This window comes from Mytilus edulis, chromosome 8 (assembly GCF_963676685.1).
Source record: "Mytilus edulis chromosome 8, xbMytEdul2.2, whole genome shotgun sequence".
NCBI classification, from domain to species: domain Eukaryota; kingdom Metazoa; phylum Mollusca; class Bivalvia; order Mytilida; family Mytilidae; genus Mytilus; species Mytilus edulis.
The window spans coordinates 57,183,223-57,207,646 of record NC_092351.1 but is presented as its reverse complement, the minus strand read 5'-3'; the positions used below and the strand labels follow the sequence as shown (position 1 = coordinate 57,207,646).

The 24,424-nt window shown below is 33.1% G+C and overlaps 1 protein-coding gene across 1 annotated transcript in view; it reads right to left on the bottom strand.

The window, feature by feature from the left end:
* Positions 1–884: 884 nt before the first annotated feature.
* The window catches only part of LOC139485942 (heat shock 70 kDa protein 4-like), a 30,056-nt gene continuing 6,516 nt past the window's right edge, over positions 885–24,424 (bottom strand). Inside the window, exons 6-17 of the mRNA XM_071270625.1 lie at positions 23,387–23,631; positions 22,560–22,636; positions 21,465–21,720; positions 15,292–15,425; positions 11,363–11,616; positions 9,802–9,894; positions 8,786–8,890; positions 7,128–7,253; positions 6,108–6,215; positions 3,758–3,877; positions 3,027–3,188; positions 885–1,979 (exon numbers count right to left, since the gene is read on the bottom strand). Coding sequence (XP_071126726.1) covers positions 1,785–1,979; positions 3,027–3,188; positions 3,758–3,877; positions 6,108–6,215; positions 7,128–7,253; positions 8,786–8,890; positions 9,802–9,894; positions 11,363–11,616; positions 15,292–15,425; positions 21,465–21,720; positions 22,560–22,636; positions 23,387–23,631 — 1,875 coding nt within the window. The 3' untranslated portion in view covers positions 885–1,784. The remainder of the gene's footprint in view (positions 1,980–3,026; positions 3,189–3,757; positions 3,878–6,107; positions 6,216–7,127; positions 7,254–8,785; positions 8,891–9,801; positions 9,895–11,362; positions 11,617–15,291; positions 15,426–21,464; positions 21,721–22,559; positions 22,637–23,386; positions 23,632–24,424) is intronic.

The following is a 24,424-nucleotide window of genomic DNA, read 5'->3' as shown; positions in this document are numbered from 1 at the left end:
TATATACTGTCATATGTTTATCATGCAGTCAATTATGCTTATGAAAAATTTCTGACTGGTAATTTCAGTACTTTTTCGTAATTTTTGTTATGCTGTGTAAATTTTAAATAACAGTACTTGTTAAAATGAGGAGTAAAAATTTTTATTTCAGGCAAACAAATGAGAGACCTTCCCGAAATAGTACCAATAAACACCATTCTAAAAGTACAAAACATTATTTTGTAACCTAATGATGGTGTAATACTTAAGCAACAGAAAAATTGGTCTTTAAATCAATGTGAATTTTATGTATTTAAACTTTTGAGAAAAAAGAATGTATATTCTAAAACTGTTTTTGTATTCTCTAAAATACCGTACAATGTTTTTTGGGGTTTTTTCGCAATCAATATTTCATCACTCTAGAGCCAAACCTATTCATGCGTTTTTTATTACTTGCTGTATTCAGTCTGATTTAAAATTCAAAATAAATCGAGGGAAAAATTTAGTTCTATCCTCACTAATATTTCTCTCTTTATAACACTGCTAATTGTGGAATAAATATAACATTGTATAACCAAGTTAATAGATAAATTCTTGTATTTATTTCATATGTAATAGTTTGACCCTTGTTGACTTAATTCTTGAAGTAAAAGATTATACAGTACTTATTTGTGTAAGGATAAGCTAGATCCCTGCCGATTACTCAAGCAATATATATATATACCTGCAGATGATTTAAAACAAATAAATGGATGACGATGAAATGTATGATTGAATTTGAAGCAATGAAACAACTTACAGTAACAGAGTAAAAATTGTAAACGTCAATCACTGAATAACAGCATCAACAATATAAAAAAAAATAATAAAGTTTTCCTAACTGGACTGATTTCATGAAATTTCAGTTATTTAACATAAAATTTATTTAGAAAATAAAGTTAAAATTGTAATATATATGCCTCAACAAAAGTTTATGTTAAATCATTTCATATATTGTAGTCAGAAGTTCAATTAGTATTATTAATCTGGAATAGGTTCTACAGTGGTGACACCTGGTTTTGACCTTTTATAATGTCAAATTTTGTTTCATGTTGGTCTTTGACCAGCATCTTTTGTTCTTAGTTTTTTTGTATATATCAAAATAAGCCGATTTCAGTTGCCAATAAGTCTATGTACAAATTCTTTTACAATTTCAACACAGTATTTTGCCAAGTTACCATAACAACCATTCATAACAACACAAAAGCACTTTCTTGCATTACACATATTAACAGTAACAATTAGCTCGCAGCTTGTTGTATAAATTATATTATTTTAAATGATATATTATACAAATGTAGTCACCAATGTTAAATGTGCGAATAAAACATACATATTGATGCGAAACATGAAATCAGACATTCCACAAGAAATGTGTTAAGTTTTATACATAACTGTTCTCTTTATTAAGACAAAATTTACTTATATATAATGTGCAAGAATGAAAGAATAAAAATTTATGAACTACATACTGTCTCATTTTCTCATCAATATCTAATCATCTTCATAAACTACATCAGAAAAAAAAGATTAATGCTAGTTTCCTCTCCGATTTAAAACTGACTTATAGGAAAGAGTTTTTCAAACAAAATCATTTTTTTTTTACAAAATTAAATCTTAAGTGCCCCTAAATTTTATCAAAAATGAAGTCAGCGTGTCGTCTGCAAAATGAACAGTTCAAGATCTAGAACAACTATTTCTTCATTATCCGTGACCTCTCACTTCATTTCAATAAATAAATAAATTTGTCCTATTAATGTACGTTATCAATCTATGTCCATTTCTGGTTTTACTTCTGTTTTCGGTGAATCTGCGGGTGTTTCTCCTGGTTTTGTTGAATCTGTTTCCATTTTCTCTCCATTATTTTCTCCTTCCTTCTTCACATCTTTTTTCTCTTCCTTTGGTGGTTCCACTTTCGGCTTGGGTTTGTTCATAATGGGATTGCACGTAGTATCTAATGACTAAAATAGAAAATAAGATTCCAATTTTTATCAACTAGAGATATTTAAATTTTCAAATTACTTTAGATTAAAAAGGGGCATAAGATGTTAAAATCTTGTTCACAAATTTGACCTGAATTCTCATATTGGATTTCTAACATTATAAAGCATTCAAATTACAAAAAGTCCCAATAAAACAATCAACCAATTATGGACTTGGTATTTTTCAGCAAATTCATGTGCATTTCCGACCAGATGCCATCTAATAATCCATCCAGATGACCTCCATGATTACTGGTGGATATATAATCCAATATAAACTTATGTATAGTATAAATAGACTACTTGTGAAATGATTCAATGAATGAACAGGTTTATTTTTACTTTGTTTGATTTTCATTTGATTTTCGATTTCCATTAAAACAAGAGTGTGTCTATAGTACATGGATGCCCCACTTGCATTATCAATTTCCATGTTCAATGGACCGTGAAATTAGGGCCAAAACTCTAATTTGGCATTAAAATTAGAAAGATCATATCTGCCATAGGGAAAATGTGCACTAAGTTGCAAGTTGATTGGACTTCAACTTCATCAAAAACTACCTTGACCAAAAACTTTAACCTGAAGCCTGGCAGATGGACAAACCAACGGACGAACGAACAAAAGAACGAACAGACCAGACAATACAATGCCCATAAATTGGGCTAAAAAAGAACAAAGGAAGTTTGCTAAATGCATCATTCAAGGTTGATAATGATAATGGATTGTATCCTTTTGTATCGTACTGTCAACCCTTTGTATCCAAATACCAATCGTATAATTAGTTAGGTGTATCATAAAAGCCTGAAAATAGACAGACTAGTATGTGTAGTTTATAATGATGATTTTTCTAGGTCAGTTCGGTTTCATGTCATACATCTGAAGGACGCCTCCGGGTAGTGGAATTTCTCGCTGCATTGAAGACCTATTGGTGACCTTCTACTGTTGTCTGTTATATGTCTCTTAGACACATTCCTCATTTCCATTCTCAATTTTATTGATAACACTCCTGGTTTTAATTATCTTACCTGTTTTGTTGATCGAATTTGTTGTGCTAAAACATTTGGAGGATCATAACAACTTTGTTTTTGTGTGTCCATAAGTGCTTTGTTGTGCCATTGTTCTTTTTCTGCCAGACATTTAGAAACTTTTTCTATATCTTCTGCTGATAAGTGGGCAAACTTTTCATCCTGAAAATACAAATTACAGAATAGTAATATCTAGATAACCTTCTCTTTTTACAGCCCATGTGGATATTGTTTGTTCAATCCATCCAGTGAGAAGCCCATGTCCACCTAAATGTTTTTATTCATTTTTTTTTATTATTATACCCTATTCAATACAAATATTTATCTTCTCCCATCTCAAATTTGCAAACGACTTTTAAAAAAAAGGAAATAAGAACAGAATTCCAATGTCCCCCTGTGTTGCACATATGTTATTTTTTCAAGGCCAATAAACTGAATAAAAATGAGATGTCCCAATGCTTGTACAACTTGCATACCAAATAATCATTGATTTATCATTGGTGCTGACCTAATCACAAATTGTTGATGCCACTGTCAACATCACTGAATTAAATTTTACATTAGACTAGTTGCTAGCAGGGGCAGGCTGTAATATGATGTGATCATTACCATTAGTTACTGATTCAAATGCTGTTTTGAAGACAGAAGTGTAGATTGAGGGATACAACAATTGCTACCCCTGCATCACTATCAAAGTAGAGGATATAATGACTTCAAGAACTATGCACTACCTTCTGACTACAGAGATCTAAAAATTTCCTGACATGTTGTATACTATGGCCTAATTCATCAAATGCTGCAGGCCTCCACTGGAATTCATCATATCTGTCTTTTATTGGGATACCAATATTCTGAAAGTAATCAAATAGACAGAAGCTATTAAAATACATGTCTAAAATAGATATATTCTGTGATATCAATTACAGCTATTTTCCTAATGTATGTATTTTAAAGGTTTGGTTAGTTTGCTTACTTTGTATGTATAAATGTTTGCTCAAGCTCAATAACATCATATAAGCTGAAACCCAGCCTATCTGTTGATTAGAATTGTAAAACTTAATTAATATGCATGAGCAAACAGTTATGAAAGCAAAGCAAGCAAGCCAATCAAACCTTTAAACTACATCCATTAGGAAAACAGCTGTAAAATTATTTCTGTATCTATACATAAAATTACAGTTATCAAATGGCACAACAGTAAAAATGTTTTTCCCCCCAACACTGTAGTCACTTAGGAAACCATGACTGGTTATTTTCATAACTTATGTAAGTAGAGAAGGTTTGCAACTAACTACCTTGAAAAAAGCGGACTTTGGACTGCTTACATGTTAAAGCATTTGACATCTAGAGGGGTGAATATCATCTTTCTAAATTCATATTTTCAACATGTTATATATATCAAACAAGAATGTGACCAAAAGTACACGGATGCTCCACTCGCACTATCATTTTCTATGTTCAGTGGACAGTGAAAATAGGGTAACAACTCTTATTTGGCATTAAAATTAGAGAAAGATCAAATCATAGGGAACATGTGTACTAAGTTTCAAGTTGATTGGACTTCAACAACTTCATCAAAAACTACAGACCAAAAACTTTCACCTGCAGAGGGAGAGATGATCGAATGGACAAACGAATGAACGAACAGACAACAAAACATAATGCCCATAAATGGGGCATAAAAATTGAAGTATGTTATATTGTATGTTATTTACTAGCAAATATAAACAGCTATACATATATTTATATATCATGATATAACAGGGCTCACACTACTTCAAAATTATAGGGAGAAGTGACTTCTCTTTTTGAAACTGATAGGGAGAAGTGGTGAGATTTGAAAGAGAAGTGCTCATTCGCACGGTGCGCTACAATGTTTGGATTTTACTATAGTATAAAGGGTCATATGTAAATAATGTTCTTTTTATATTAATCAATTCATATCTGAGTATACAATTAAAGTAACATTTTCAATTAAAAGTTGTTTAAGTCTTACTAAGTTTCTTGTGAGAAACTACCAACTAAATATTTAATATCTAGCACTAAAAAAAATATTTTTTTATTTGAAAAAATGTAAAGAAATTATAATATATCAATTACAATTTAATTCAAATCTATCTTGTGTATGAAATTTAGTGTTTCTCATCAAAAAAATAAAAGTTATTAAGCTGGGCCATAATATAATTAATAGTCAAAGCAATTTTGAAACAATCCATAAAAAATATAGGGAATTATATACACCAATCAATTAGATGTAACCAAAAGTCTCTTAATAGTTCAGTATTTTTGTGATTTTACTTTTTAATGCGTGTGGAATACGTAATTTTTCCCTTTGGGATCAGTATTCTTCTGTCAGCTGTTCCATCCGTGCGTCCGTAGTAATTATTGTAAAAGTACGGATTTCGATCATAGCTGGTCCGGTTTAGATCCGTAGTTTAGAAATCGGTCAATGGCGGACGAATGCAAGAAAATTTACAAAAATAAACGATGTTTGACAAGTTATTTGGAAAGGGACGTTTTTAATGCAATAAATGGATTAAATATTTACTTGAGGCAACTTTTATCACGTTTAAATGAAGTAACAAACTTATTTTGCCGCCGAAATTTAGATAATTTAGGTGGATGTACGTTTTCGAGTAACAAGCACCAGAACTTGCGGAAATGCACGAAGTGATAAAAAGTTGTATTTTTATCAAATAACCTGCTACACACTGCAAAGACAATACTTTAACCTCTTTTCTTAAGATAATGAATCGTTTATGTCTAAATTTCTTTAATTATCAATAAAAAATTGATGTTTCATCAACTTGGTAAAAATTGAAAATGTCCGATGACGGAAGCGACTATCGTCAAGAACAGGGCGACTTGTTTTCGCTTTTGGGGGTCAGGGAAAGCGAAGTGATGGTCGGGAAAGCGACTTCTTCGCCCAAGTCACCTGGTAGCGTGAGCCCTGTATAAACTAGTGTAAACAAGGCCACGATTAGGTACAGATACTTGATGTTTCCTAACTCATAAATGTACAGATTTCAATAAAACATAATGAAATCAAAATACCAATAAAACATAATCAAATTAAAATACCTTTAACTGTGTAAGTTTGTCAAGGTAAACTTGTTTTTTCTGGTCATCTCCTTCTTCGTACAGCCAGTCTTCAGTTTCTGATAATAATTTACTAAACTTTTCTCTGTCCTAAAATGGAAGGCAAAATAAATATCAATATCTACTTTCATATAAACCATACACTTTTGACATAAATTGAAAATTAATTCAAGACAGTCTTGGGTTGGTTAAATGTTTTACAATGTTTGATTCTAATAAACAAGCAGCTTTCCTCTAAATTGTAGCATGGTGAATTGTAAAATTTCTCATTATCATTTCAGCCTTGTAATCACTGGTGTCATTCATACTTCCATGTAAAACTTCAGCTCAAACAGGTCTAAGCGGTCATCTTGAACTTACTTTGAGGTGAGAGTTATCTGCTACTTGTTGGAAACCCCACTGACATTGAGATGATAAAAAGCTATAAAAGTGTGTTCCTTTGCTTTTTTGCTGTGCACATACTGATTGTATGTCATGGATGGATACCCCTTATCCTATCTTTTATAATTCTATTAAGCATATTGTAATGTTGTAAATGCTTATGGTAAATCCGGTGTTATTTCAATGCCTTTTTATCAGTGACAAGCCAATGATAAATAGAAGTGGATTATCTCTATTAAATAATATAAAGAGAGTAGGGGTAAATTGTACAAGGACAATGTTTCTTCCATAGTGTATGATATTTCTAGTATGACACATTCCCTTTGATAGTAGAAAGACTAAGCTTATCACACTTTTGATGCAATTGTTACCAAGAAACTTCTTGACATTTTCTAATTTTCACTGATATGTTTTTAATGATTCACATTTTCTTTTAACTTGATGTAGTCATTATAAAAAGGTTAAAGACAATTAAGCTACAAGTACTCATGCTTTTTTTTTTACTCGCGAAAGTCACTCGAAAATAATTCTGTTCACAATTTCACAAGTTACCAAAATTTTGAATGCTTACAAGGGATTCTGTATACAGTTGTATTTTAACTTGATACTCATGCTACTTACTGCTTCCTTAACAAAAGGTTCATAGGCTTCAGACAACTTATCTCTCATGTCGTATACATATTCCTCTACTGCGTTCTTAGCATCAGCTCGCTCTTTCTCTAATTTGTCTGCCATAATCATCTGATTCTGTCAACAGAGAATATGATAATGAGGCTTAGAGAAAAGGTTTAATTAATTCATGTCCCCCACATAAATTTGTTCGTTTTAAAAATATTGTTTGACCTATTGTGTCAGGTTAAAAAAGCACATTTCCGTAAAAATAAATCTTCATTTACAGTCAAAAGGGAACAGACAAGAAATGAAAACATTATGAGTCAACTATACAGCTACTTTTGCATAGGTACTATTTATGTACTATTTATGTACCTCAAATCTGTAGTACTGGAAATCTACTTTTAATATTCAGTACTATTGTGTTACTTACTAATTATTGTAATATTTAAGTACCTGTATTTTACAGTACTTGATTTGTACTTGAAATTTAAGTACTATAGATTTTTGGGTGCACAGTTACATTTTCAGCATTTTGAATGTTTGTCTTTTTCAAATCTCATGAAGTTATGATGTTCAAACATGGAATACTGTGATCATTGTTGGTATCATTTTTGTACCAATATTTTGAGTACAAATCAAGTACTGGAAAATACAAGTACCTAAATATTACAATAATTTTAAAGTAAAGAAATAGTACTTAATATTACAAGTAAATTTCCAGTACTACAGATTTTAAGTACAGTATTAGTACCTATGCAAAAGTAGCTGTGTAGACTAGGGAACAATAATTGAGTATATTTTTTTTTCAAGTCCCTTCAAATTTTTTTTTTTTTTGAAAATTGAACTAATCACAGGTTTTGATAACAGATGTTGGTCTGTTTTGAAAGGTTTTTATAACAACTAAATTTTTTAACAATTACAGACTTTCACCAGAGACTTTTTCAATCCCGAAATAGGTCAACAGATGTATTGAATTGGTATCATTTGCATAGGGTTGATTTTTATCCCATGCAGCTAATTTGTTTGTTTGTTGTAAAATTTTAGTGGGTATTTTTGTCTTTTTGTCTTTTTGTCTTTTGTAGATGAAACGCTCGTATGGCATATTTACAAAATTTAGTCCTGGTATCTATGATGAGTTTATTTATAACCACTGGGTCGATGCCACTGCTGGTGAAGATTTATTTCCCCGAGGGTATCACAAGCCCAATAGTCAGCGCTTTTTGTGCTGACATGAATTATCATTGATATTGATATATTTATAAATTAACTGTTAACAAAATTTAGATTTTTTTGAAATAATAAGGCTTTTCTACCTCAGGCATAGATTACCTTAGCTGTATTTGGCAAAACTTGTAGGAATTTTGGATCTCAATGCTCTTCAACTTTGTACTTTATTTGGCTTTTTTAACTTTTTTGGATTCGAGCGTCACTGATGAGTCTTTTGTAGACGAAACGCGCGTCTGGCGTATATACAAAATTTAGTCCTGGTATCTATGATGAGTTTATTTGTATGCTTCCTACTGCAACGTTAAAATTACAAATTTTAAACATTGAAAAATATAATAAGCTGACTTATAAGAGATTTGGAACAAGTGATTTTTGTTCAATTTTGTTTATTAATCTCTTTTTCTGATAGCGGTCATGTATAAACTGTCTAGTTTTACCTCTTTTTCGACAAGATCATTGATCTCCTTTTTGGACATTTCAGGAACAAAGGCTTCAATTGGTAGATCTATTTTCTTCACTTTCTTTTTCTTCTTTTCTTCAGACTGTAAGAAAAGAATGCTTCTAGTGTTATTAAAATCAGAAAAATAAATTAATTTCAAATAATATAATAAATAAAAAAACCCATAGAATAGTACATTGTACTTCTTTTTATATAAAATCACTGAGATATAAATAGTCTGCTTGCAACAAAAATTCAATGAATTTTATATATATCGTATGTATATATATATATATATATATATAGTGTCTAAAAACAGCAACAATCAACATTCAATCTATCTAGGTGTGGATCAGTTTGTAAATAAACTGATGCAGTTACTAAATTAAATTATATAAGTGTCTAAGAATATAACTTTCACACAATAATGATCGAGTGTTATAAAATTAGTTGTTATATTTTATATATTATTCACGCAATATTTCGCTAAACAAATTAGCTTCATCGGGCGTGTGCATCTATCTAGGTGAAATCGGATGCATGACAAAAAAATATCTTTGTAGCTTGACGTTTTTGTGTAAAAGTTTAACATATTGATTGATGGGGTATATAAAAGATATTTTTGCCGTTTATATATATATATATATATATATATATGTTGGACCAATGTAGCTTGTTAAGTAGTCTTAACGGGATTTAAGGTATCAAATTCATGATCACCGATTTAACCAATATTTGATTTATAACATACTATTATAACATGAGGCTCTCACGAGCCTGAATTGCTCACCTGTCATTTTTTGCTTAAATCTTTCATCAATGATTATTTTTGCTTTTCAATATATATTAATGAGTGGCTTAAAAATTCCATTGAAATGTTCTTTGTATCTATCATATTTTGTAACATGGCCTGTTGAGCTAATGAAGGAAAGACTTTATCGTTATATATAAAACTTATTACTTATTCAAAAGGTTTACATAAGCTATGCTGAATATTATTTTCACATAGAATACCTTTTTCTCAGACTTCTTATCACCAGCAGCATTTTCTTCTTTCTTCTCATCATTATCTGTTTTTTCAGGGGTTTCTGGTTGGTCTGTTTGCATCTGAAAAAGATATTTACACTTGAGAAATGGACCTTCTCTAATTTTTGTGCTATTTTCACATTTCATGACCGGTGTGAGAAAAATATTTCTCCTCACTAGTGAAAAATCTGTTCTCGGCAAATGATTGGTTGAAATTTAATTGTGAGGTTAAATTTTCTTGTTTTGTTCTGAATTTTCCTATTGTGACGTCATGAAAAGAGGCGACAATGCCTGATGACGTCAAATCAGAAGTACACAACTTTCCTCAAATCTTTGAAAAGGAAGCATAAAAATCATTAGAGAAACAGATTCCACCACTGTTACTCATGTATTACGATATTTCACCACTTTCAACAGTTAAAATTTAACTGTCTCGAGTGGAGAAATATCGTAATACACTTGTTGCAGTTGTGGAATCTATCTTAAACTCTAGGAAAATATCATTATTTTCAATAGTTAATAATAGTTCAAAGTTCTCAGAAAGAATCACCTGTCACACAGTTCTAATTTTAACTCCCTAGGTTACAGCTGATTGCTATAAAAGGATTGGAATGTCAGTAATTACAATCTTAGGGTTTAATATGATATTTGTATTAATCAAAGATACTGAATAAAGTGCAGTTCAGGAATTTTGAGTGTGTATACAAATTTCGTGCCATGTATGAATTAAAATTCAACTAGAAAGGTACAAATACGATCAGATATATGGAAAACTGTAAATATTAACCCTTTTTTCTCTCTACAGTCAGGGGTACTACTTAAACAAGTGATTTCAGAATCACTTCTTCAAGTGATTTTGGCTGTGAAATCTATAAATAGACACAGACTTTTTAAAATCACTGAAACAAGTAATTTGAGAAGATCACTTCAATAAGTGTTTATAACTTTTTCTTGATATTTTTCTTACAAGCTTGATTTTTTTATTGGTAAAAAGACAAGAATTCCATTGAAAAAACAACTATAAACATCTAGAAATTGTCTTTTGCTTGATAAGCCTGTCAGATTTTTTAATTTATCTAAAATATACATTTTCTGGAATAATTTGTAGATCAGGACATAACCTTGAAGTATATCATTCTAACTCTAAAGAAAACCAATCAGGTTACCTAATATTGTTGACCTTTGTCTGATAGTCAGAGTAGTTAAAGAATATTTGATTACAGAACATTTCCCAAGGGTACTTTTAAAAGCTTTAGCGCACTAACCTACTGCTCAAGCGCACTGGTGAAGTTAATGTCCATAGAAAAAGGGGTAATTGATCTATGTAGGAAAATTATAGAAAAGTTTGTGAAAATATGGAAAATCAATGAAATTAGCATTTGAAGATCAAAGGAAACACCAAAATCACTTAAATAGGTGATAACTGAATTTATCAAATCACTGAAATAGGTGATAATGAAATCACTTGTTTAAGTAGCACCCCTGACTGCTCTAAACATTAATTTCAATAGTTTTCTATGTAGGCTTTTAAGCCAGAATTTGTATTAACCTCAGTTTCTCCATTGACCTCAGGTTTTTGTTCTCCCTCTGGAGTTTTTCCTTCCTCTTCTGCTTGTTTTTTCTCAGCATCAACATCCATGGACTGTTCCTCAGCTTTAGCGTCCTGTTCCTCTTGTTCTATTGTCTCTGACAGGGTAGCAGAATTTACAGTGAAGATACCATTTTGATTAACCCTTACTTTCACTTTCACTTTGGCACTGTCTTCATTTTTGGGTTTTTCTATCTTACTAACTTGGAATTTACCTATTTAAAAAAAGAAAATAATGAATACTTATATCTTTTTTTTTGCTAATTAATAGTTATATAAGTATCCTCTTGTTTATACTAAAATCAATATTCAAAACCACTACCCATACAATTAAATAAAAAGTGTCATTCTTCCACTACTCAAACCATTTTTTTTTTTTAACAAGACTATATCGACTCTGGAACTGCATTGCTGCAAGGAATTGATTGTGAAAATTCTAGTGCCTTACTGATCATTCCCTTTCAAACTTTGACGAAATTTTTATGGTGCAAAGAGTGTCGTAAATTTGCTGCTCCCATTGGAGATGTAAATAATGTTTACTTTTACTCGCTTCAACTTAACATTATCAAACTGCAGACAAAATATTAAACAATTTCCTTTCATAGAAGCCAAGAAAACTTTGAGGAAAGTGACAACATTTACGCAAGTTTCTCATCTTTCAGACGAACAGAACTGAGCAGTGTCAGGTCAGCGTATGGCCTTCAACAATGAGCAAAGCCCATACCGCATAGACAGCTATAAAAGGCCCTGATAAGACAATGTAAAACAATTTAAACAAGAAAACTAACAGCCTTATTTATATAAAAAAATGAAAGAAAAAAAAACAACAGGTAAAACCCAGGTAAAACCCTTTTTCAATAGGCTACATAAATGCATAAAGATCTATATCATATACAGGATACAATTGAAGAGCACTAACAAAGCAATCTAAGACACAAAAGATCATACATACATACTGCTTCTTGTAATTGGGATAGTTATCCATAGATACCAACCCCTTTTGACACACTCAGTAACAATCTATCAAATTTTCTGTAATTTTGAATAGTTGTCAGTAATCATTCTAAAACCTGCATTTACCAAAACTAGAGGCTCTCAAGAGCCTGTATCGCTCACCTGATTCTACTTGGGTTTTTGAAATCATATGAAAAAATATAAAATTTGGCTAAAAGTGACAACACAACCTCATTGATAAGGAAAGGAACATGTTTAATTTCATTCAAAAGTCCCCCACTGGCGGCCATCTTGGATGGCGGATCGGCTACAAAGTAACAACACTTGGTCAGCACCTCATAAGGAACATTCATGCCATGTTTGGTTTTATTCCATTCAGTGGTTCTCTAAAAGAAGTCATTTGTATGCATTTCCCATAGGGTCCTATGTTAAACTAAGTCCCTGCTGGCGGCCATCTTGGATAATGGATCGGCTACAAAGTAACAACACTTGGTCAGCACCACATTAGGAACATTCATGCCATGTTTGATTTCATTCCATTCAGTGGTTCTCTAAAAGAAGTCATTTGTATGCATTTCCCATAGGGTCCTATGTTAAACTAAGTCCCATGCTGGCAGCCATCTTGGATGATGGATGGGCTACAAAGAAACAACACATGGTCAGCACGGCATAAGGAACATTCATGCAATGTTTGGTTTCATTCCATTCAGTTGTTCTCTAAAAGAAGTCATTTGTATGCATTTCCCATAGGGTCCTATGTTAAACTAAGTCCCCCGCTGGCGTCCATCTTGGATAATGGATCGGCTACAAAGTAACAACACTTGGTCAGCACCACATTAGGAACATTCATGCCATGTTTGATTTCATTCCATTCAGTGGTTCTCTAAAAGAAGTCATTTGTATGCATTTCCCATAGGGTCCTATGTTAAACTAAGTCCCCCGCTGGCGGCCATCTTGGATGATGGATTGGCTACAAAGTAACAACACTTGGTCAGCACTCCATAAGGAACATTCATGCTATGTTTGGTTTCATTCCATTTAGTGGTTCTCTAGAAGAAGTCATTTGTATGCATTTCCCATAGGGTCCTATGTTAAACTAACAATCGTAACTACTCGGCCATTCTCGCTACGCAGTACAATAGCCTCGTATGCACTACGGAGAAATTCTTCTTAAATTGTTGGCCGGAATTGTAGTGATCCGCGACACAAAGAAGTTCTATCCTCCAGGTGGCGCTATAATTTGGTTACATATCACAGAGTAATCAAGAACTTTAACTCTGCCAAATATTTTGGCGCGAAAGAAGGAGCAAAGTAAATAAGTAATGGTAAAAAATTTGTACCATTCCAGTCGAAAAAATATAAAATTCAATCGGATCGGAAAATTTTCCGGACAGGAGCAAGTTAAATCAGTAGTGGTAAAAAAAATGTACCAGTCCAGTCGAAAAAATATAATTTGGAATCGAATCGGAAAATTTTCCGGACAATGATTCCTCCGCCTAATGCATACGAGGTTATTTCTTCGTGCAACCAGAAAGGCCGAGTTGTTCCGATTGGTTAAACTAAGTCCCCCGCTGGCGGCCATCTTGGATGATGGATCGGCTACAAAGTAACAACACTTGGTCAGCACTCCATAAGGAACATTCATGCTATGTTTGGTTTCATTCCATTCAGTGGTTCTCTAGAAGAAGTCATTTGTATGCATTTCCCATAGGGTCCTATGTTAAACTAAGTCCCCCGCTGGCGGCCATCTTGGATGATGGATCGGCTACAAAGTAACAACACTTGGTCAGCACCCTATAAGGAACATTCATGCTATGTTTGGTTTTATTCCATTCAGTGGTTCTCTAAAAGAAGTCATTTGTATGCATTTCCCATAGGGTCCTATGTTAAACTAAGTTCCCGGCTGGCGGCCATCTTGGATGATGGATCGGCAACAAAGTAACAACACTTGGTCAGCACCTCATAAGGAACATTCATGCCATGTTTGGTTTCATTCCATTCAGTGGTTCTCTAGAGGAAGTCATTTGTATGCATTTCCCATAGGGTTCTATGTTAAACTAAGTCCCCCGCTGGCGGCCATCTTGGATGATGGATCGGCAACAAAGTAACAACACTTGGTCAGCACCTCATAAGGAACATTCATGCCATGTTTGGTTTCATTCAATTCAGTGGTTCTCTAAAAGAAGTCATTTGTATGCATTTCCCATAGGGTCCTATGTTAAACTAAGTCCCCCGCTGGCGGCCATCTTGGATGATGGATCGGCTACAAAGTAACAACACTTGGTCAGCACCTCATAAGGAACATTCATGCCATGTTTGGTTCCATTCCATTCAGTGGTTCTCTAGAAGAAGTTCAAAATGTAAATTGTTAACGACGACGACGACGACGGACGACGACGACGACGGACGACGGACGCCAAGTGGTGAGAAAAGCTCACTTGGCCCTTCGGGCCAGGTGAGCTAAAAATTACTGATGAGTGGTTTCAAAGTGATGTGCACTAACATGTTTCGTTAAACAAACATGTTATCTGTAGTATGTATTCCATTCATTAATTGTTCAGACGTTCTCCACTTTTACATTTTCGTTTTGTCAAGGAGAAGTAGAGAAAGGGAGAAATGATACTTCTTTTTTTCCATAAAATCCAAGTTTGCATCTTCGGAAGTCAGTTAAGTTACCAAACAATAGGTTGATAACTCCCGAGAAACCGGAAGCATTACATTGGCGTTTTTTAAATACCTGACCAGGCCGACAAAGTAATGATAAAAATCCTCGTTTTACAAAATTGAATAGTGATGACTTGGAAACCGTAACTATTTGACTTTGACCGTAATAGCTCAGTTTTGATCGCAAAATCGGAAAAATTACGGAAAAATCATAATGGTTGGCAGCTTTGAGTTATCCCTTGATCCTTCATTAATAGTCGTTTTTTTCTTACCTATATTTGTATCTGGTATGGGGACATCATTTTTATGTGTGTATTTAGCCTCCAACTGGAATGGCTCTGTTCTGTAGAATGTCAGTACTTTAGACATAGGAATCATATGGTACTTTGGAAACAACTCCATTGAACTGAAAGGAAAATCACAAGGTTAAATGTCACAAGTCTAAAACTTCTTTTTAATATTTACTAGATTAAATGAGTTCAACTCTTTTGTTTTATGTAAGGGCTGTTCCATAAAAACATGTTTTAGACACAGGGTATGCACTTGGATATCTCATCTATTGGTAGGTGCTTTTCGTACAGTGAAAGTGTAAGAGACATTCTTTATTAGCCTCTAGAGTTTTTTTCTTGGGTACAACATATATATGTTCAGACAGGATAGTCTCAAGATGATAAGCATGTCTCTGGAGTTACCAATTTAAAAGGATCAAATTTATATCAGAGAATAGTCAGTCTAAAGAAAAGTTTGTCTGCTGCGATTTGATTTTTACAATTCTTGTTAGTTTCTATAAATAGTTATCAAAAGTACCAGGATTATAATTTTATACGCCAGACGCGCGTTTCGTCTACATAAGACTCATCAGTGACGCTCAAATCAAAATAGTTAAAAAGCCAAACAAATACAAAGTTGAAGAGCATTGAGGACCCGAAATTCAAAAAAATTGTGCCAAATACGGCTAAGGTAATCTACTCCTGGGGTAAGAAAATCCTTAGTTTTTCGAAAAATTCAAAGTTTTGTAAACAGAAAATTTATAAAAATGACCATATAATTGACATTCATGTCAACACCGAAGTGCTGACTACTGGGCTGGTGATACCCTCGGGGACGAAACGTCCACCAGCAGTGGCATCGACCCAGTGGTGTAAATAGTTATCAAAGCTGCCTAAAATACAACATATTCAAATATTATCCTATAATTTAAAAGATAAGAGTGCACACGCTGAAATGTCTCGCCTTCTTTACTAATCATTGATATTATGTTGACAGTCCTAAGTATAAAGCTAAGCTTTATTACAACTATCACACAAACAGAACATTAACCAAGACAAACTAAACAAAGACCAATGAACCTTGAAAATGAGGTCAAGGTCAGATGAACCATGCCAGGCAGACATGTACAGCTAATAATGTTTCTCTACAACATATATAGTTGACCTATTACTTATAGTTTAAGAAAAATAGACCAAAACACAACCAGATGCTCCGCAGGGCGTAGCTTTATACGACCGCAGAGGTTGAACCCTGAACGGTTAGGGCAAGTATGGACACAACATTCAAGCTGGATTCAGCTCTAAATTTGGATTGTGATTAAATAGTTGACACAGCATAGGTTTCTGACACAGAATGAATGTGTTCTAATGAACTTAAAATTTTTGTTTCTCTTAGAGCAATTCACTATGCTGTTGAATATTAATCCTCTCAAAAAAATGTTTGAAGAAATTTTCTTTTTTATTTATGAAATTTCAAATGAGAAAAATTGAACCCAATTTTTTTAATCACATCCCCCTTTCCCTTATTCCAAAACTAATCTCAATTAAAATTTCTAATGGAGTTTGCAACAATAACTACTCATTTAAATACATCATAAAATATTAAGATGTAAAAAAACTGCTTGTTATCACTGAATGGTAAAGATTATTTTAATTTATCAGTTGGTAGTAAAAAGTGAATATACATTGTATATTGTATATAACAAAGATTTAAGTTGATTCTGGACAAAGAAAGATAACTCCAATTAAAAAAAATCTTGCTATTGCACAATATTTTGCAATTAGATATTTCTTGCTTACTATTCTGGACAAAGAAAGATAACTCTAATTAAATTTTTTTTTGATATTTCACAATATTGTGCAATTAGATATTTCTTGCCGTTGCGCAATACTGTGCAATTGAAAAGACTTGCTATTACACAATACTTAATATAATAATTTTAGATCCTGATTTGGACCAACTTGAAAACTGGGCCCATAATAAAAAATCTAAGTACATTTTTGGATTCAGCATATCAAAGAACTTCAAGATTTCAATTTTTGTTAAAATCAGACTAAGTTTAATTTTGGACCCTTTGGACTTTAGTGTAGACCAATTTGAAAACAGGACCAAAAATGAAGAATCTACACACACAGTTAGATTTGGAATATCAAAGAACCCAATTTATTCAATTTTTGATGAAATCAAACAAAGTTTAATTTTGGACCCCGATTTGGACCAACTTGAAAACTGGGCCAATAATCAAGAATCTAAGTACATTTTTAGATTCAGCATATCAAAGAACCTAACTGATTCATTTTTTGTCAAAATCAAACTAAGTTTAATTTTGGACCCTTTGGACCTTAATGTAGACCAATTTGAAAACGGGACCAAAAGTTAAGAATCTACATACACAGTCATGACAGTTAGATTCAGCATATCAAAGAACCCCAATTATTCAATTTTGATGAAATCAAACAAAAGTTTAATTTTGGACCCTTTGGGCCCCTTATTATGTTGGGACCAAAACTCCCAAAATCAAACCCAACCTTTCTTTTATGGTCATTAACCTTGTGTTTAAATTTCATAGATTTCTATTTACTTATACTAACGTTATGGTGCGAAAACCAAGAAAAATGCTTATTTGGGTCCCTTTTTGGCCCCTAATTTCCTAAACTGTTGGGACCTAAACTCCCAAAATCAATACCAACCTTCCTTTTGTAGTCATTAACATTGTGTTTAAATTTCATTGATTTCTATTTACTTAAACTAATGTTATTGTGCGAAAACCAAGAATAATGCTTATTTGGGCCCTTTTTTGGCCCCTAATTCCTAAACTGTTGAGACCCAAACTCCCAAAATCAATCCTAACCGTTCTTTTGTGGTCATAAACCTTGTGTCAAAATTTCATAGATTTCTATTAACTTAAACTAAAGTTATAGTGCGAAAACCAAGAAAATGCTTATTTGGGCCCTTTTTGGCCCCTAATTCCTAAAATGTTGGGACCAAAACTCCCAAAATCAATACCAACCTTCCTTTTGTGGTCATAAACCTTGTGTTAAAATTTCATAGATTTCCATTCACTTTTACTAAAGTTAGAGTGCGAAAACTAAAAGTATTCGGACGCCGGACGACGACGACGACGACGACGACGACGACGACGACGACGACGACGACGACGACGACGACGCAGACGCCAACGTGATAGCAATATACGACGAAAATTTTTTCAAAATTTGCGGTCGTATAAAAACTTAACACTGTGCAATGAACTGTGAAAATGAGGTCACGGTCAAAGAAAACCTGCGCAACTGACATAAAGATCATAAAGTATTTCCATACACCAAATATAGTGGACCTATGGCATATAGAACTATATAAAAAGACCAAAACTCAAAAACTTAACTTTGACCACTGAACCATGAAAATGAGGTCAAGGTCACATGACATCTGCCCGCTAGACATGTACACCTTACAATCATTCCATACAACAAATATAGTAGACCTATTGCATATAGTATGAGAAAAACAGACCAAAACACAAAAATTTAACTATAACCACTGAACCATGAAAATGAGGTCAAGGTCAGATGACACCTGCCAGTTGGAAATGTACACCTTACAGTCCTTCCATACACCGAATATACTAGCCCTATTGCTTATAGTATCTGAGATATGGACTTGACCACCAAAACTTAACCTTGTTCACTGATCCATGAAATAAGGTCGAGGTCAAGTGAAAACTGTCTGACAGACATGAGGACAGGGATCTCCATGGATGAAAATTGAACCATGGAGGAACTTTCACCATTACAAACCTTGTCTACGCTGTACAGTGTAGCGCGATCGGAAGTATTTTATCCCTCCATACAAGGAATGGTGAAAATGCTAATTCATTGCTTATTTAAATTATATTTATTTGAATTTTCATTATAGAATTAGAAGTATCAATATTTTCATTTATTGCCGTTTTTAACCATTCAAATGCCAAGTCATCATGGCCCCCCTTAGTCGAGCATGACCAAAAGCTGTCATGAAGGTCCCCATGCAGATTTCTTTTATTTTTGGTAATTGTTATGGGGGTTAAAAATCATCTAATGTGGGGCTTATTTTTCGTGGACACTGTCAAATTCAGAGCCCATTACCGGTATGGCTGATTTGCAGCAACAACAAAACAATTCGTACGGGTTATGTAAAAGGTTAAAGAGATTTGTAAAGCAAACGTCGACAAATGAAAAGGTTTTTAATGACTATCTGGAAAAATTGATGCTCTGCAACATGCATCTTTCGAGTCTGAATAGAAACCGGAAACGCGGATGTATCAATTTGATTGTAATATACGAAATGAATTCGGAATTTAGATACGATATTTCTTTACAGGAAATATTTAAGTTTTTACTTTTAAACTTTTAAAGTAATTCTAAATTATCGTTACAGCAGTACTCGATTTATTTACGATGAAATAATATTTACTGTTTTGCGTCTTAGTTTGTACTTCTTAAAAAAGGGGGATGCTGATTGCGTAAGTCAAAATAAAGCACGTGTTCGACTTGTTAAACTGTTTTCTTAGTAACTGGATTAATTTATTAATTTATTTATTTAATCTAAATGATCATAATCATTTGCTGAAACTTAGTTGATTACTTCGACAAATGGATCGTCTATCCTCAGATAGTATTCTCCTGTTTGGTTTGTTGATCTACCTGTACAAGCTCAGGTACAAGTGATTAGCGATCTTAATCCGGATATCCCTCAGGCGTTAGAACTGTATTGGATTATAACATAAAAAGCCTAAGGGTTATGCAATTACATGCATTTGATTATAATTGATAAAAACAATGGCGTCGGGCTACAAGAAACGATGAAGTTTTGAACGATGGCGGAAGACAATTTAACGATGGCGCGAGTCATTTAACGATGGCGCAAGACATTTGAACGATGGCGGGGCTCCATCGTTAAACAGGCCATGGAGATCCCTGGAGGACCTTGCACATATCAAATATAGTTATCCTATTACTTATAATAAGAGAGAATTCAACATTACAAAAAATCTGAACTTTTTTTTCAAGTGGTCACTGAACCATGAAAATGAGGTCAAGGACATTGGACATGTGACTGACGGAAACTTCGTAACATAAGGCATCTATATACAAAGTATGAAGCATCCAGGTCTTCCACCTTCTAAAATATAAAGCTTTTAAGAAGTTAGCTAACGCCGCCGCCGGATCACTATCCCTATGTCGAGCTTTCTGCAACAAAAGTTGCAGGCTCGACAAAAATTAAGAAAACTTGTTAAGAGAAATAACAGTGAAGTATGTAGACAAAAAGAAATTGTAACCTTGCACAGGACTAGACAAACCAAAACAAGTGAAACTGCGAGCTACTGCTCACTGATGATACCCCCGCCGCAAGTGGATAATATTAATAGTGTAAAAATATGCAAGTGTTCGGTAAACAGGAAGTTGTCAAGTGATGAATCTGAAAACGTATCACACGGTATAGCTGACTTATATAAATCCTAAAACCAAATTTCAGAAATCCTTGTATTGTAGTTCCTGAGAAAAATGTGACGAAAATTTTCAACTTGGCTATCATGTGTAAAATCATACAAGTGTTCGGTAAACAGGAAGTTGTCGAGTGATGTATCTGAAAACGCATCACACGGTATAGCTGACTTATATAAATCCTGAAACCAAATTTCAGAAATCCTTGTATTGTAGTTGCTGAGAAAAATGTGACGAAAATTTTCAACTTGGCTATCATGTGTAAAATCATACAAGTGTTCGGTAAACAGGAAGTTGTCAAGTGATGAATCTGAAAACGCATCACACGGTATGGCTAACATATATAAATGTTGATACCAAATTACAGAAAGGGTGGATGTGTAGTTCCTGAGAAAAATGTGACGAAAGTTTCATGGGACGGACTGACTGACGGACTGATGGACGGACTGACGGACGGACAGACAGAGGTAAAACAGTATACCCCCCCTTTTTTAAAGCGGGGTATAATAAACAGGATATAGCAATATAATGTGGATACATTAAATTTCAAACAGAAACAGGTATTCAAAAATCAGCAATTTTTCTTATCCAACCATGAAAATCAATATCAACAAAAACAAATGAACCACAGCATTATTGACATAGTCTTGCCTGAATGACAACTAGGCAAATCATTTATAAAACCCCCTTACCTGTCTTCTTCCATTGTTGCCTGCCAGCTCAATGTAATAGAATAAGGTTGTGCATCATTGATGGAGAAATCTCGCACTCTGAATGTGGGATTTAATATGGCATTCTGTAAAGAACATCCACGGGCCACAGCTTCATCAGCATTCAGTGTCGTACTTGGCTCGATGCCAAACACTTTCTGTACTAGACTTTTAATTGATGGAACTCTTGATGATCCTCCTACGATTTCTACTGCAGCTAAATCTGATGTCGACATCTCTGAAAATGGACAAAAAACTTTGTATTTGCAAACACTCAACTCAGTATTATCCCCACACATTTTTTGACTTCTTTATAACAAGGTTAATTGATATACTCTTTTGTTTTTGTTAATAACATCCATTAGAAAGTAATTCAGAAATAGAAAGATAAAAGCTAATTTGCTCATCATAATTTCAAGATTGAGCTTAATCGCACAACTTATTGTGATATTTATTTATTTTCTAAAATCTGAAGTGCAAGACTCCTCTTATACAGCATTAGTAACACGGACCGCAACAACCCATAATATAGAATTTTCATTTAACTTATTTTTTTACAACTTTTTAAGAAAATGTAACCAACAATTTATCACCCACGAGTTCAAAAAATTCCATATTATGGGTTATTGGGGTATGTCTATTAGGCTGACTATCTAATTATTAAAATTTGTGTTTTTTAAATAAAAAAAATTGGATAAAATCTTTTAACACTTTTTGGTTTTCACAAGAAATAAGTTGCCAAGGGAGATAATTTAGTGATAAATTGCTTGTAGTCTTGGATTATTATTTATTTTTGGAATCCACCAGTGCATATTGTGGAAAAGACGATGAAATACGATGCCCCATTCTAACTATCATTTTCTATGTTCGTTTGACTGTGAAATTGGGATCAAAACTCTTATTTGACAATAAAATTAGAAAGATCATATCATAGGAAACGAGTGTACTAAGTTTCTAGTTGATAGGAAAACATAATTCCACTAGATTGGGCATACAAATATTGGAAATCCATTATAATTTATAAATACTTGAAAAATATATTTATTGAATAGTTCTTTAAGCAAGAGTCATACTTACTACTATTTTCTAGTAATGTCTGGAAAACTGTTTCTATTCTTTGAAGTAAACCAGCTGATAGTTCTTCGAACTGAGTTCTAAAATGAAAATCAAATACTAAAAATTAACATTAGAATTGAAAATCATTCACATAATCCTACAATATATATACTAATACAATATATGTACTGTCTTTCTAAGTAAACATTATATTATTTCTTGTTTATTCTAATTCTTATTTCTTTAGAGTTATTGCATTGGTCCTTAGAAAATTAGTTTTCAAAGAGAAAAAAAAAATTGGGGAATGTGTCCACAGATGATGCCTCTGCTTGCATATAACGTTGTAAAGATAAAATGTAAATTATTCTAGAGCAGTAAAAGGGATCTACCTAACTGTGTGCATGATCTGAGTTTTGTGGTTATAAGCATAGTGGATAAGTATCATAATATTTGGTGGAGGCCAAGATAGAGAAAAGAAACTAAAAATTCACCAATTTTTCCATTTGTAAAGGGGACATAACTCCAGAACAGTAAAAGTGAAGCCAGCAAAATTTTGGGATATTGGACTTCCACACAGATGGATAAGGTTAAACTTAATGCTCCTGTGCCTACGGCTTAGGCTTAAAAATATTACAGCATTTTTCCACTTTCCACCACATACTGTCAAAGAATTTAAGTACCGGTAAATTGAAATTGGAGGTCATTCAAATATCTATCAATAAATCAATAAAAGTATTTTAAGATGAACTTTTCTCAAAAGAATATTTCATCCCAACGGAAGGCCTCCATTCTTAGTTACCTGACTTAGGCAACCTAAATTTTCAATCAACCTGTACAGAGTGACCTACCTGTCCATTCTACCTGTCACATCCTTGTCATCCATGAAACATTCTATATTAATTGGAATGGATTGTGTGTTAGCACTCATTAGTTTTTTCAGTCTTTCACACTCAGTTTCTAATCTCAGTCTAGCTTTCATATTCTTTCCTGCATCAACCTTATAACGTTCTTTAAAGTCCTGTTGAAAATAGTCTGCAAGAATTTTGTCAAAGTTCCTTCCTCCTAAACAGGGGTCAAAATTTGTTGCTAAAACCTACAAAAGTTACACAAAAAATATCTTATCAAAAGCACAAAATCAGTCGCCAGCAATCTATATTTTAGTATAATGTTAATTCAGAAAAAAATATTGTGAAAAATGCAAATTGGTAAGTATTGCAATATAAACAAGAACTCCCATTCTGATATCTGATATATATCCTGTATTATTCCTGAAATCATAATAATTCATCTAGCATTTTTGTCCATTCTTAAAAAGTTACAATATTAAATGCATGTAATAATTTCTGAATTTACAGTAATTTATTGTCTATTGTTGTACATATAAGCCTGTATATATGTTATTTTTTGTATTGTTTATGTCATTGGATTGCTGTTTCCATGGTTTACATCTCACATCTCTTTTTATTCTCATCGGATTTTGTCTAATGCTTAGTCCGTTTCTGTGTGTGTTACAATTTAATGTTGTGTCGTTGTTCTTCTCTTATATTTAATGCGTTTCCCTCAGTTTTAGTTTGTTACCCCGATTTTGTTTTTTGGTCCATGGATTTACGAGTTTTGAACAGCGGTATACTACAGTTGCCTTTATTTATATGCCATATATGCTAGTTGCAATTTTTCAAGTTTGTTGTAGAAATTTTAGAAACTTTATCTATGTCACAAGTATTACTTAACATTCTGCTCTGTTGAGTTACATAGTACCACATTGTCAGTTGATGTTGTTGTATTTCCCCAATGAGGGATCTAAGCATATGCAAATAACTTACACCATATCATGTACACAGTTTTGTTCATGTTTTGATACTTTTGTTGGTCATAAAACTTCAAAA